We start from the raw sequence: 14,417 nt of genomic DNA, 5'->3' as shown, positions 1-14,417 counted from the left end.
CTGGCGAGAGGTCGGAAGGTCAAGAAAAGTATCGGCTGGTGTCGTCGTGATACCGTCGCAGAGAAAGCTATACTCGAGGCGAAGTATGTGAGGAAGTGACGTATGACTCGAATCGCCGATGTTCGAGATGGATAGGTGGGAAGGATAGAGATGGCGGTGCTTCAAGGAGGTCCCGCTGATGTCGGTGATAAAATTTCGGGCGTTGGCACTTCGCGCTGCACTTTCCCTGGTCGCGCAAGGCTACAGCACGGTGGCACAGCGACGACGCGACTTTCATTAAGTGCAGTGGGCCCTTTGCTCGCCGCTGACTGGACGTTCTTTCACCCCCTGGCGCGGGCTTATGCGCTTCTCTGTGAGTCCTGCTTACCTAATATCGAAGAGGTCCAATCCGGTCTAGCGCAATTACCCCGACTTCCATTGCCTGGGACGGGAGCTTGAACCTGGTGGGGAGCAGCCCTGGAAGCACACTTGCCAAGTGTGGGGTAATTTCCTACCGAGGACAGCCGGGCTTAAGCAGGAGCTGGGAGCTGGAGCTGTCGGGTTCGGTCCGTCAAAGTGTCTCAAAAAAGCTGGACAATTGGGGTATGCCAGCAAGGACAGCTAAGCCTGGCTCGGGGATCGGGTAAGTGGAAGAGGGATTGTGGCTGGTAGCAAGAATGGCTGGCTTTCCATCGCAGCATACAAGTCCTTCCTCTCAGTCACCATTTCTTCCACATTTGCCTCCATGTGTTTGTAACCGCCAGCTTTCAAATCAGCCAACGATTTCATATTGAGGACGCAGAAATTGACAATCTCATCTTCATTCTTACATCTTACCTCTCGGCTCTGTAGAAGAGGCTCTTCCAGTCAGCAGTAGTCATGTCTAGCCCTCCATCTCGTCTTAAGAACATCCTCGGACACCTCCTCTCATCCTCCACAGCCAAGGTCGATGAGCCCCGTCCGAATCACCACATACACCAGCTTTCGCCAACCTTCTTTCTAGAGCGTGCCGCCGCGATAGAGCCCGATGCGGAAGCCATCTTCCACGTGACAGCCAACGGCCGAACTCTGCGACGGTCTTACATAGAGTTCGCAGACAGAGCGCGCGGCCTTGCTTATTATCTGAAGAAGCACGGCTTCAAGAGGGTCGGGATTCTTGCGCCCAATACACCCGCCTTTCTCGAGTCCATCTTTGGTATTGCCGCCGCTGGCGGGGTTAATGTGGGTGTCAACTACAGATTGAAGCCGGATGACATCACCTACATCTTCGACTTTGCCGAGGTCGATTCAATCATCGTCGACCAGGAGTTCGTCCACCTGCTTGACGAGTTCAAGGAGAAACACCCCCAGGTCCCCTTGATTATTGACACTGATACCGACTACACGGAGGGCGCCTTGAGTGGCCCCTTTGATGATGCCGTCTTGGAGGGCCTGCAGTATGATCAGCAACACGGTCAGGGTTGGGCCGGCCTTCACTCACAATGTGGTAATGAGGATGATATGCTTGCCATTCCTTTCACTTCAGGAACCACGAGTCGGCCCAAGGGCGTAGTCTACACACATCGCGGGGCCTATTTGGCTGGTAAGTGATGCATGAACTGGTCTGAGACTCTTGCACAGGTATCAAGTTGTGCTGATTGTATTTCCGTGTAGCTGTTGGAAACGTCATCGAATCAGGACTGAATTATCACACTGGCCGTTGCAAATATGTAAGTCATGATCAAACCCAGCTCATGCTTGCTGCACCTAGCTGACCATGGATTTCTACCATCTAGCTATGGACTTTACCCATGTAAGTGCATCAGGATAGATTGTCGAAAGGCATTTGCTGACTATGTCTAGGTTCCACGCCGTTGGTTGGACGTAAGAAGCCTACCCTCCAGTCTGGGGCCCTCTAGTCTTGTTTGAACCTACTGACATAGTACAGATTCCCTTGGGCGGTAACGGCTGTGCGTGGAACGCACGTGTGCTTGCGAAAGATTGACTACCCTCTCATCTGGAAGTTGCTTAAGGAAGAGGGCATCACACACTTCAACGCAAGTGATTCCTATCCACGGAGTGTGAAGAGCAGACAGTTGACACAGGAGTTCAATTGCAGGCAGCACCAACAGTCAACACCCTGTTATGCTCAGCGAACGAGGCCGAGAAGTTGCCCCAAGAAGTGCGGGTGACTGTAGCTGCCAGTCCACCCAGTGCGCACTTGTTCGAGCAGATGGTATGTAACGCTTGATCCGGCTGCCGGGACTCGTCGAAATAGTGTTGACGTGGTTAGACAAACCTGAATCTCTTCCCCGTCCATGTCTATGGCATGACGGAGACCTACGGTCCCATCACCAAAGGATACCATATGCCATCATGGGAGACACTCCCAACAAACGAGAAGTACGCCAAAATGGCTCGCCAGGGTCATGGCTTCTTGACCAGTCTTCCCATTCGAATCATTAAGACAGATCAGCCGGAGGGTGCTCTTATTGATGTCGCCAAGGATGGGAAAGAAATCGGCGAGATTGTATTCTTCGGTAATATCTGCGCCAAGGAGTATTTCAAGGATGCCGAAGCCACCAAGAAGTTGTTCGATGGCGGTGCGCTGCACTCTGGAGATCTCGCAGTCTGGCATCCCGATGGATCGGCTCAGATTCTTGATAGAGCAAAGGATATTATCATTTCAGGTACGCGTCAACTCGTCGAGTTGTTGTCTCTCGTCGGACTAATGAAGGACTAGGTGGCGAGAACATCTCATCGGTGGCCCTTGAGGGCATGCTCGTACAACATCCCGATCTACTCGAAGCGGCCGTGGTTGCTGTGCCTGATTCTCATTGGGGCGAGCGTCCTAAAGCCTACGTGACTGTCAAAGAAGGCAAGAGCTTGAAGGGGGAAGACCTGATTTCGTGGGCGAAGCACCAGAGCAACATCTCCAAGTTCATGGTGCCTCGGGAGGTTGAGGTTGTTGATGAACTGCCCAAGACTAGCACTGGCAAGTTGAAGAAGAATGTCTTGAGGGAATGGGCCAAGGGAAAGAGGGAGTAAGTAGACAGGACATAGCAGATGAGTGTTGTTATTGCATGATGGCCGCAACAATTAGAGAAGGTAGAAGGGGAGGAGGCGGGAAGGAAGGATAAGGAGAATGTGAGCTCTTCCGAATCAGACAGAAGCAAGATCAAGTGCCACTCACCGTCTTACACGTGATTATGCCATGTGCCTTTGTGCGAAGTGGTTCGTCTGATGGAAGGTTACCTCAAGCTGCGACCTGTCCAAATGCGGATGACAGCCCTGACGAAAAAAAAGCCACATGCAACGGTCAACGGTACTAACGGTCCCAACGGTCAAGGCACCTTCCCGCAGCCTCCGTTTCCAAACACTCAGTGGTAGTTTGTGATACTGTGATGAACATCGTGCATGGAGACGTACAGACCTAAGGCAGGTGGATGTTCCTCTTTCTTATCCCTGAACCTTGGTTCCTGCGGGAATAGGCCAGTAATAGAACAAGAATGAAAGACACCGGATGGACAACTGCCTGAGGTAGGGAAGGGGAGACAGGGGTTACTGTTTTGACAGGACGGGGAAGGAGCGGAACGGAACCTTCAACACCATCGTACCCAACCGTAAGATGATGTGACGTGCCCATGTACCTTCAGGTAAGATACGGTAGGCACATCTTTCCTCATAGAAGGTCGCCTGTCTGAACTTGCTGCTGCCTACCTTACGTTTGCTTAGGGCAAGGGGCAGCCCACAACGCCTTCCACAGAAGACAACCCAAGACTGACGGAGAAAGGTGCAATCCGAATGGTACAGAGTACCTAAGGTACCCGAGAAGCAAGTCGAACCCTCGCTTAAGGTGGTCACACTGTCACGAACCACGCACCATATGTACGGAGATCAGGAGAACAGGTCACATGGCCTGCTCCCGCGGAGTGAAAGCAAACGTCAAAGCACCAGACAACGGTCGATTTCGCAATGTTCGAGAGCGAGAGTGACCAGTCAACTAACCCTAAGACCAGAATACAAGAAGAAACGACAAGATGCTTCTGTCGCCGTCGAGCAAAAGACATCCGAGATTCCGTGAAGCGAGGCGGCGGGAATACACCACGAGGGTATCCCCTGAACAGCAAACGGAGAGCTCGATGGAGCCACTCGGCCAACTTGAGTTAATCCATACGGAGACCAGTCAGATTCTGACCGGTACGGACTACGGATCACATCAAAGTCCCTCATCGACCATAGGGTAACGGTCTCAGCCCCGATGATTTCGGGTCCTCGGGCTGGAAGCAAGGCACTGGCCCCCAACCCTCCCAACTTGAGAGGGAGAATTAACGGGACAATACCCATAAACAGTAAAGAACATCCTAGGGTTCTCGACGTCTGATACATGGAGTTTGTTTCCAATGGTCATTACCTGATGACGCTGCGGCTGTTCACCCTGGAGGAAAGGCTTCTTTTCTTCGGGACCCGAGATCATCAGGCTCTTGGCTGCATCCTCACCGACAGACGCAGATCAAGATTACCCCCCTTATCCTCTGGCCTTCCCTTAGGGCTACGGTAGAAGGCGAGAAGATGGCTGAGGAGCGGGCCCCTCAGCTTCAAGATTGTTCCACCCAGCCACCTAAGCACCAATGTAGCTGGCTTTGAGGTCATCTCTCTCTCTCAAGTGAACAAAGGCGTCATACAACGGCTCAACCAAAGAGGAAAGTAGAAAGAAGATTCTTCTGACACTTGTCAGTCCACTCACAACCCTCGCACGTGTTGCCAACCTAACCGCCCCTGATAGGAGCATCCGAGATTCAGGACCACTTGAGTCAGACCTCCACTAGTTTCATTAAGCAACGATCTTCTCCCACCACCAACAGAGAATCAACAGATCTCATCTCTGTCTTAGTCTCAATGTCTGTCAGTATGCTCCTCGAGAGAGGGGGACAGCAGCTTTCCGAGCGTGGTGAAACCCAAGGCCAAGTCAAGCAGAATAACTTTCCCGGACGAGAATGCATAATACGCAGACACGACTTGAACAGCTGCATCATGCAGGCCACTGTGGGTATAGCTGCTTCTACGACCAAGAAAGATTGGGCGCGCGGGCAAGTCCCTGCTCAGGATTGGGTGACGGAATCCATGTAGGCGCTGCACACGCCTTTGGGGGCCTTCCGGGCGCCCCATGCCGTCCAGGTCGGCCAGCAATCGCGGATCCTTTCGAGCGGTCTGGGGACTGCGTTATCCGAAGCCGAGCTCACATGGAAATTGCCCTATCGAATATTAATCTGTCGCGTCGGGTCCTCATAAAGCCCACCTGAACCCCTCCTCGAATAAATCAAGTCTCAAAGGCACCATCCATTGACAATGTCAGTGATGATGCTGCGAATGTGATAGCTGACAGAGCTTTGAGGACGCGGGAAGCCCATTCACGCAGCGAGTTACTAGACTTGCTCCAGCCGGTAAGTCGAGTCGCATAAGCAGCCGACTATGAGATAAGACAAGGAAAGAAGAGGGAGAAACGGAGGAGAACAGAATGAGAGATGAGAGAGGGCTTACAACTTGACTCGACTGAAGATGGGTATGGGCTCAGTATGAAGAGTGGCCCGATGGGAAAAGAAGATGGGGGATGAGAGAGGATACTCAGCACTCCGGACAAGCCACGGCTAGCTTGCCGTACAAGTAAGAAGATGAGAAGAGACTGACTGCCCTGTCCGGATAGATAGATCGAGATCTCAAGAGGAACAACAAACGACATCGACGACAGGTCATTTATAAATTGGACTGCTACCAACACGACTAGGCGAAGCAGAGCAAAGAGTAAACGTCGTCCGGAACTCGTTCGGTGTGTCCTGCATACCCTGCGCCGCAGCAGCAAAGATTTTTTGGCGACAGCCCTGGAGTGGAGTGACTCTGGCATAAATCCAGGCCACCCCGATCCCCCCGATTACCGGCGTCTTGGGCGCCGGTCGCATTACAACGCGCTTCCCGCCGCCGTACGTACGACACCCGAGTCTAACTTTGAAAACTACGACAGAGTCGATTCACTTGAGCAGCTGTCGTGGTCGGCTGACTCTGTCGGAACCCTAGTCCTGGGAAGGTGTGGTCCGCCTAGAGACCAAAGTCACTCCACGGGGACGGTATACGGGAGAATCCCGCGCCACAAGTTGTCTCCCGATTGCCCACTGTTCTTAGGCAATCCCTGAGAAGGCCGTGGCGTCCGCTCCGGAACTACTGGCCAGACGCTCGTCTGGTTCTTTCCAACGGCAGCCTGCGTCCACTGGGATTGTCTGGCCGCACGCTTAGTACGGAGCCTCCCAATCGTGGCTGGTTTGCTCTTCCTCGCCCGATCTTGGCCATTCGCGGATAGGAGGCCTTTCCTCGGTTCCGGGATTGGAAAGCAGATACAGGAACAAGGTCGAAGATTCGAAAAAGTAAACAAAACCTGTATAAATCACCAACGGCTTTGCGTTGCTTTGGGGCCGGACGGTGGGATTCAGAAAGGGGGTTCTCCAATCGAACCAAGACCCCTCGCCACCCCCGGCAAGACGATACGATGGCGCACACGCCAAACGACAACACTCCCTTCTACGAGTATCTCGTGGATGACCCGGAAGTAAGTATCTCACCCGGCGTTGCATTCCACTTTTCTCCGTTCGGTGCCTTCCTCCCCGGAGTGCGGCCTTCAGGGGCTCCCATTTCTTGCGGTCAGGCCTTGAATCAAACGACCAGCTCATTCCGCGCCATGCCTCTTGGCCCCTTCTTCATCTGCCGACCTGAGCGGTATACGAATGTGACAAGACAAGCGCTAGACCAAGCGATCAAAGGCGCGAGTGAGGACATGATGCCACGCGGGTAGCACCGAGCTGGGCCAGATCCCTCCCCTCCCCCATGGGCCTCCGCAATGAGAAGTCGAGTCACGATTCAAGGACCATTCAAGACTCTCTACATTATTTTGTCTGTCGGTGTTCGCCTCCGGTGCTTGGTATGGGATATGGGCGGGAGATGGCGGAGTATCAAGGAGCTGAAAGTCTGTGTGCCACCCCGGGATAGGGCGATGGCAAGGTGATGTTCTCTGAACAAGCGTTCAGCAAACTGATGAGACAGACGGCGATGAGGCGCAGAAGAGTAGAGCAGGCCGTGTCCTCGAGGATCACAGGTCCTTTCGCCAAAGAAAAAAAAAAGGTTGAAGACAGAAGGAAAAAGTCTGACGATTATTTCTATCAGCAGATGATAGCTTCGACGCCGTTGTCCCCGCACTTCTCTCCCGAAGTTTTCGGAGGGGCTTTCGACGTCGGCGACCGCCAACACCACGCCACTCGGCCCGGTAATCAGACCACCCAGCTGAGTCCAGGCCACAATCGGCCCAACGCCATCAATGAATCGACCACAGCGACACCACTAAATCAGGTCCAGGCCATTGCAGGTATTCCTGGATTACCCATACCCGTATCCGTATCGACGGCGCAATTCCCGCAAATTCACAATCTCGGAGGACTCCAGCACCTGAATCAGCAGCACCAGCAAAACCACCCTCAGCTCCATCCTTCAGCCCTGGGTCTGGGTCTCGAGTTGGGTACTCTGGGGTTGACACATGCAGAGGGCAACCAGGGTCTTCAGCACCAATTCGGTCCAGCGGCAGCGCCTGCGCCTAATATTGCTGCTGATCAACAGGGGACGTCGTCGCATCTCCATTTGCAGGGCCATCAACGTGCACCCGCCCACGCCGCCGCATGGCTTCCGCCCGGATATGGAGTCCCGGTGTACCACGACAACCCGCAACAGCATGTCGATGCAACGTCCTCCTCCGCAACAGCAGCAGGTGTCAACCCACCTGTCACTCTCTCCGCAGCGGCCGGCCTGAGTACTGATGGCAGAAACCAGAATGTTGGTGTTGGCGGTGGTCACTTATACGATTTCGGATTCGCAGCACCACCACTACCGTCAACGAGTGAGCAGTCGTTCCTGGGCGGCGGAGTCTATGCCGACATCACGCCACTTTCCACCACCGTAGCTGTAACAGCTCACCCGCAACCACCCACGACCACTTTTGATTTCCATGCTTCGCCATGGCGGCCGCGGCTTCAAGACAGCAGCTCCGTCACACTGACACCAAACATTGCAGCCGTCGCTGCGGCCGAATTGAACCACGACGTCCGCAAGCACAGCAAAAGCAGCATGGAGACCGATAGCGACGTCAAGGACCCTTCGTGGGATGACGATGATAACGAGGCTCAAGATAGAAGGGGTGGAGCTGGAGCAATGAAGACGTCGTCGTCGTCATCGCCCGGGACTCGGAAGCCGCAGCGAAAGGGCAAGCGCCGTGCCGTAGCCGATCCCGAAGCCGGTGGCAACTACGACAATGACGAACCCACCAGCCCCGCGGGCCGGACCAGCGTCAGCGGCCGATCGGTCAAGTCGGTATCGGTCGCCTCATCTGCCGGATCGAGCACCAAGACGGCACCGGCACCCCGACTGCGCAGTGCCTCCCGCACATCCAAAAACGCACTGCAAAAGCCGACCGAGTCCCTCGAAGAACGACGAACACGCGCATCTCATAATCTGGTCGAAAAGCAGTATCGTAACCGACTCAATGCTCAATTCGAGGGTCTCCTCAATGCCCTACCGGAGCAGGTCCGCGGCCCGGCCGGCGCCGGAGACGGCGACGAATCGGACCCGCAAGCGGCGGCGGCGGCGGCAGCGAATGAGGAAAGGCGGGTCAGCAAGGCCGAGGTGCTGGACATGGCCCGCCGCCACATCCAGAACCTGGAGCGGGAGCGGGAGACGCTCCACCGCGAAAGGGGAGAACTGCTGCGCAATCTAGAGACGCTCGAGCGGGAGGCGGCCGTGAATGGCGGCGGGGGCGGCCGCTTGGACGAGTTCCTCGACGTCGAAGGGGTTCCGGACGAGAGAGGCGAGTCGTCTTCGTCGTGGAGGAATGCTTGAAGCGGGTTGCCCTTGACACCTGTACAAACCCCCCTGCCTACTTGTCTGCCTGCCGTGAGCCTATTCTATGATGGTGGTGGTGGTAGTCGTGATGGTGGTGGTGGGTGTGAAGCCAATGCAGTGCACTTCTGGAAAGGGGGGAGCGCGTGAGCTCAAAATCTCGGAGGCAAGGGTGCCGGGGGTGGTGGGGGGGAAAGGGTTCTTTCGGAGTGTCGCCGACCGCCCGAGAACATGCCGCGCGCGGAGGGGAAACGTCATACCATCCATTGGTCGCGGCGGTGTTGTTGCCCCCGTCTCAGATATCGACGCCGGTCCGCAGAAGGGTGCCATCCCGCTCCACGGGTCCAGGGTCTTTTCTTTTCTTCGTCTTCTATTCTTCTACCCTATGGCCCCGCCGAGTTTTGCTTTTGGTATCAGGTTTTTCTGTTTCTTCCTTATTTTCTCCGCGGACAAATTATGATGGCGGACGAAATCAGTTTCATAAAGGCGGGAAGAGTCAAGCTTGATTGGATGCAGATGATGACTTCCGGGATATCGGCAGCCCGCCTGCCGGGGGTTTAGGAGGGGAGGTTAGAATAGATTGTGGACCGAAGTAGTGGATAAGAGGCAAGTACAGCCGGGACACGGGAGGAAATCGCGAGGGAGAGGGGTTACAGAGATGGGTGGGAAGAGAAGGGCGGGAGGGCAGGTGGTGTGCATGTCTGTATGCGTGTACATGTGCGATGGGCAGAGGGATGAACAAGGTGCCTCGGGAGGATGGAGGAGGAAGTACGGTGTGGTGTGTAGGGTGAAAATATGTTTTCCGTCAGGATGAGGGTTGGACGGAGCTTGTAATTGACGGTGATGCTGGTCTAAGGACCAATTTTACAACTGCAAAAAAAGTCTTGGGAGGACTGCTCATTAGGGTGAGGTAAACTTCATTTGGACAGACGAAAGTATATAGAAAGAGAAGTATCATGACTATGCTCTAACATTCATGCTCGACTGATGACTGCAGCGGAAACCGCATTTCTCTCTCGTTGCACTTTCAAGTATGGATGTCTGTCGTTGCCATCCGAAGTTTGACATGTCGACGTGTTCGTCATGCAGAGTACACACAATGCGGGACACGAGTCTAGACCAACCTAGCCCAGCTTCTCCCACTCCTCCGCATCGAAGCTACTAAGGTAAGATGTGTGTGTGTGTGTGTGTGTGTGTGTGTGTGTGTGTTCACTACCGAATGCATAATGCACATCACCAAACTACGCAGCACGCCAGCCACGCCAATCAACAGCTCTGCCGTACCCAGCCAGAACCTGATGGTTGCAAGAGAGCGTATGCATCTCCCCAGAAATTGTCAACTTTTCATGCGATGCGTCACGAGGGTTCTTTGCGTCGCTCTACCCTTACTGTGTGTAAGTAAGGCAACAACACCTCGGCATGTTTTGATCGCGTGAACTGGTTTGTGGTGTGTCGCTGCCACTTTCTCAACCCCGCCTTTTCGCCAAGTTCATGCCTCTTCACAGCGTAAGTTTGATCATAGGGCGAAATCTTCACAGCAAGTCATTGGGGAGGACAGAGATCAATAACAGGAGTAAATGGGACAGGTGATAGGAGTCTCTCTTTTTTGATTGAAAATTCTTGTTCGGAGCGATCAAAGGCTTGCATCCGAACCGCGATGAAATAAGGTAAACCTCCTTTTGTTAACCCGAAACTTCCAAAGCTGGGAAACATCATCTCTCTCTCTCGCGCGCGCTGCGTACCCCTCCAGGGCCGCAGGTAATCCTTCTCGTGATCGCACAGATGCGTAACACGATCCCTCCATTGGGTTGCTTCCTTCCGCGGGTCCTCTCTTCCCAAATTTTTTACAAGTGTTTTTTGCTTTTCTGTTCCCCCTTTCACCCTTTTTTTCCATGCTGAAAAAACAAGGGGTTTGTCATAATCCATCAAATCATAACCCTGGCGGAGGTTCAAATTCCTTCCGGTGGGCTTTTGTGCTCGCGCCCTTCTTTTTTTTTTTGTACAACAAAATAACAGAATCAGTAGTAGCGGTATTGCTGGTGGTGGTAGTATAGTAAGAGTGAGTCCTTCGGATCGGACTGCAGATAGATGTAAGGAAACTGTAGATCGTTGTGCGCGTTGCGCTGGCGGGCGTCTTGTGAGTGAGTGAGTGAGTGAGTGTGTGTGTGTGTAGCGAGTGATGGTTGGTGGTCGGAATCGAAGAATGACCAAACCGGATTTTTGGTCTATGGTGTGAACGAAATGATGAGAGCCCAGGTGATAACTCCTCCGAGATATGCCAAGAAAGTCTATACGAATCACGACCGTCTTGAAACGCCGTGATATGTCGAGAAACAAACAATAAGGTGTAGAGGGTTTGTTAGTGTGGTGCGTCGCTCCGCCGTTGAGGGAGAGAGAACGCGCGAGCGTGCGCGCGCCCAGGTGTGTGTGTCTATGGAACAAAGATATATGAGATATGTTGTGAGGTCGTAATGTGTTGTCATCGGTCGGAAGGTGTACTCAGTGGCGAGCAGGCGTTCAGATGCGGCTGCCGGCATAGAGAGGTGGGAAAAGGGCGTACTGCCCAGGCGGGGGTGGGGCACTCAGTGTCTGCGCACGTTGGCGTCGGTGCTGCTTCACCGGCTCCTTCATCTTGGCAAGCGGGAGAGAGTCCTGGGACAAGCTGGCATCGATGCATCCGGAAGCGGCGCGGATGTCACCCGTGGAACGCGACATGGTCAGAAACTCCTCGGATTCAGGCAACGGAGTCATGGTGGACTTTCGTCCTCTGGGCGACCCGAGGTCCGCAAAGTCATCGGCACTGAAGGAACGCGAGTGGTCGCTACCCTCAAACTTTGGGTTCCAACCCTCAAAGGTCGTGCTTCCCGTGTACCTGGTGAGCGCCGTCCATGTCGAGTTGGTCGATGTATGGCGAGCCTCGGTCAGGCTGGTTTGGCTGGACGAGTTGCTGCCGGTTGTTGAAGTGCTGGCACGGTCTCTGGCGAACAGTCCAGGCATTTCAATCGTCAGGACGGGCTCCTCGTCAAAGGCGAAGTGGCTGGAGTCGTGTCTCCCCACATCCATGGGGTACGCGTCAGCGTCCGAGTCTGCCAACATCTCCTGGCGGAAATCCGTTGGAATGAGAAGAGATGGCGAGAGGTTGAAGCCGTGAGACTCCTTGAAACTCGATGCTCGCGATGCTGTCCTCACGTGGAGATGGGAGGTGCCCCGGTAGTTCGTCTCCTTTCTGGGATGAGAGAAGTTTGACCTAACGGGCAGCGCGGTAATGGTAGGAGTGATTGCTTCGTGTCCGTTGACGGAAGTCTGACTGGCGGGGCTGAGGGCTGGCATGTCAGAGTGTCCCAACGTCGATGCCGGCTTCAGACCAGCCGAGAGGGGTGCGACGAAGATACCATCATTGTCAAAAGAAGTCTCTACAGAGTCCTCCCTCACAATATCCAAAGACGGCCGGTCCCACGCGTAGTCGCAGTCAGCCTCAGCTTCGTGCTCGTAGCAGTAGTCAATATCATCCTCCCAGCTGGCTCGGTGAGAGATAGCAGCCGGTCCATCAACTTCCAAAGCTTCCTTCAGAGCATTCTGCGCGGCAAGCATGTCGAAGCTGCCAAGGGTGTCCGATGCGCCGCTTGATGGCCGCCTAAACTCGTCCTCCGGCGTCTGAGGCACGCTCTGGCGCAGAGCAGGCACAGACTGGCTTCCCCGAAGCGATGAACGAGTGCTGGTCATGCTCGGGCCAGACTGCCGGGACAAAACGAACTGCTCCTCCTCTTCAGGCACATCAGGCAATGCCATCTCATAAGAGACAGTGGAGCTTGCTGTAAGTGGCCACGCAGCATCGTCGGGAGTGGTGATTGCATGAGAGAATCTCGGGTCTGCGAAAGGCTCTGCTTCTTCGGAAATTGTAGGTTCAGTGAATTCGATCGGTACATCGAGGGTGCCTGGCAGGTGAAAGCCGCTGCTGGTCTGAGGGCGTTCTGGAAACATATCAATGGTGGCGAGCGAGTCTTCTGAAACGGTGTAATGCTTCATGATGCGGCTTGACGATCTGGGGGGAGGGACAGGTACAGGCGAGCCTGGAAGAGTTGGCGAGACAATCTCCTCGTTGATGGGTGATCGGGGTGGCCGCGGAGGTGCTGGGCGCGGCGGGCTCGACCGAAGTTGTTCCTGGGATCGTGTGTGCTTGACCAACCGTCGAGGTGCAGAGGTCGGGCCTGTATGCCTGGCAATGGCAGGCGGGCGATTCGCAAACATCTCTGGCTGAGTTTCGGACGCCCACGCGTTGTCCTGCTGCGTGTGCAAGGCTTCGGATGAAAAGTTGGAAAAGTGCAAATCTTCAACGTCAATTCCCTTGAGTTGGCCGGTGGTCGGCCGTTGGCCAGCGCGGATGGCTGAGAATTCGGAGACCAGTTCGGCGCGGCTACCCCGCTGAAGGTCCGGTAAGTGATCCCGCTTGGTGTGGGTGACATGTTGAAAGTTGTAAGGGCCTGATATTTGCAACTTGCGTCCCGAAACTGGGTCTTCACCTAAGTCGTCCTGTCTTAGAGTTCTGCGACGGCCAAAAATTGATGGGATGAAGTGGTCCTTGTTTGTTGTCGAGGCCGGGCCATCCAGGGCAAGCTCACCAGAGTATAAGGAACTTCCAGAGGAACTGTGGTTACCACTGCTTTCCCGCTTCATCTTGGCCCTGCGGTTGAAGATGGTTTTGCCAAAGAGCTGTACGCTCTCGGGCCGGTCTCGAGAAGGCATGCTGCTCGAAGTCGACCGGCCAGAAGAACGTCTTGATAAAGTAATGGTTTCCAGGGTGTGTTCCCACGACCGGTCCGAGTTCAGTGAGCGCAGCGAGGATGTCGAGCCAGAGGAGGTGGTTGTATGGCTCTTGTGTTTGTCCAAGGCCGAGGCCCTCTGCATCTGCTTGCTCAAGGCACGAATCCTTTCCGGCGAGGGCGGTCCATCAAGAGCAGGCTCGAACAAATCTGCGATGTTGTCGGGATGGTCTTGGGTTGAGAGAGGAGGAAGGGGAGGTTGTGAGTTGATGGCAGCGGACGGCGATGAGCCACCTTTGTTGCTGATGCTTGCCCTCTCTTTCCTCCGGGTTGGCTTGTAGGCCGAGTAGTACGGCAGTGGAGCGGTAGCCCACATGTTGTTTTCGACTTAATGCAGAGGGCGACGTCAAGCCAGGCGTGCCCCCTCTCAAGGGATCCCCTTCTTCTCCAGCGTGCTGTGAACAGGGTTGAGCAAGTCGAGGCTTTTTCGTTGCTGGTGTTCCTGTTTACTTTTTCTTAAAACTGGGCCGCTCTGGATCTTTATCTGGTCGGGATCGGGGATGTTATGAGAGAACGCGAGTTGCTTGAATGTGTGTGTGTGTGTGTGAGTGTGGTCTGTGTAAGACTAATAAGAGGTTGGGTTGTGGTGTGTAGGCGTTGCGTTACGTTGCGCCGAGTAGGAAAAGTTTGAATGATAGACAGAGCGAGCAGAGCCGAGAAGGAGGGAAAAGCGCGCGCAACCAGAAACAGCAACCAGCATCAACCGTCCAG

General features: G+C 54.5%; 4 protein-coding genes across 4 annotated transcripts; 2 read left to right on the top strand and 2 right to left on the bottom strand.

The window, feature by feature from the left end:
- Nucleotides 1-858: 858 nt before the first annotated feature.
- On the top strand, nt 859-3,006 carry CPAR01_15170 (AMP-binding enzyme; the record flags this gene model as incomplete). Its single annotated transcript, XM_060499419.1, has 8 exons — nt 859-1,561; nt 1,633-1,688; nt 1,755-1,771; nt 1,822-1,842; nt 1,907-2,019; nt 2,064-2,194; nt 2,252-2,648; nt 2,702-3,006. The coding sequence occupies 8 exons, from the start codon at nt 859-861 to the stop codon at nt 3,004-3,006; spliced, it is 1,743 nt and encodes a 580-aa protein (XP_060341851.1).
- Nucleotides 3,007-5,428: 2,422 nt separating this feature from the next.
- Nucleotides 5,429-5,860, bottom strand: CPAR01_15169 (uncharacterized protein; the record flags this gene model as incomplete). The annotated part of the gene is made up of 1 exon (XM_060499418.1): nt 5,429-5,860. The coding sequence occupies one exon, from the start codon at nt 5,858-5,860 to the stop codon at nt 5,429-5,431; it is 432 nt and encodes a 143-aa protein (XP_060341850.1).
- Nucleotides 5,861-6,496: 636 nt separating this feature from the next.
- CPAR01_15168 (helix-loop-helix DNA-binding domain-containing protein) lies at nt 6,497-8,886 on the top strand (the record flags this gene model as incomplete). Its single annotated transcript, XM_060499417.1, has 2 exons — nt 6,497-6,795; nt 7,032-8,886. 2 exons carry the CDS (start codon nt 6,497-6,499, stop codon nt 8,884-8,886), a joined length of 2,154 nt encoding a protein of 717 aa, XP_060341849.1.
- A 2,517-nt stretch (nt 8,887-11,403) lies between these two features.
- On the bottom strand, nt 11,404-14,022 carry CPAR01_15167 (uncharacterized protein; the record flags this gene model as incomplete). Its single annotated transcript, XM_060499416.1, has 1 exon — nt 11,404-14,022. One exon carries the CDS (start codon nt 14,020-14,022, stop codon nt 11,404-11,406), a length of 2,619 nt encoding a protein of 872 aa, XP_060341848.1.
- Nucleotides 14,023-14,417: the final 395 nt, after the last annotated feature.

This window comes from Colletotrichum paranaense, assembly GCF_030867605.1.
Source record: "Colletotrichum paranaense strain IMI 384185 chromosome Unknown Scaffold_18.1, whole genome shotgun sequence".
Lineage (NCBI taxonomy): Eukaryota > Fungi > Ascomycota > Sordariomycetes > Glomerellales > Glomerellaceae > Colletotrichum > Colletotrichum paranaense.
Note: the sequence above shows the minus strand (reverse complement) of the source record. Positions and strands in the feature narration are given on the sequence as shown.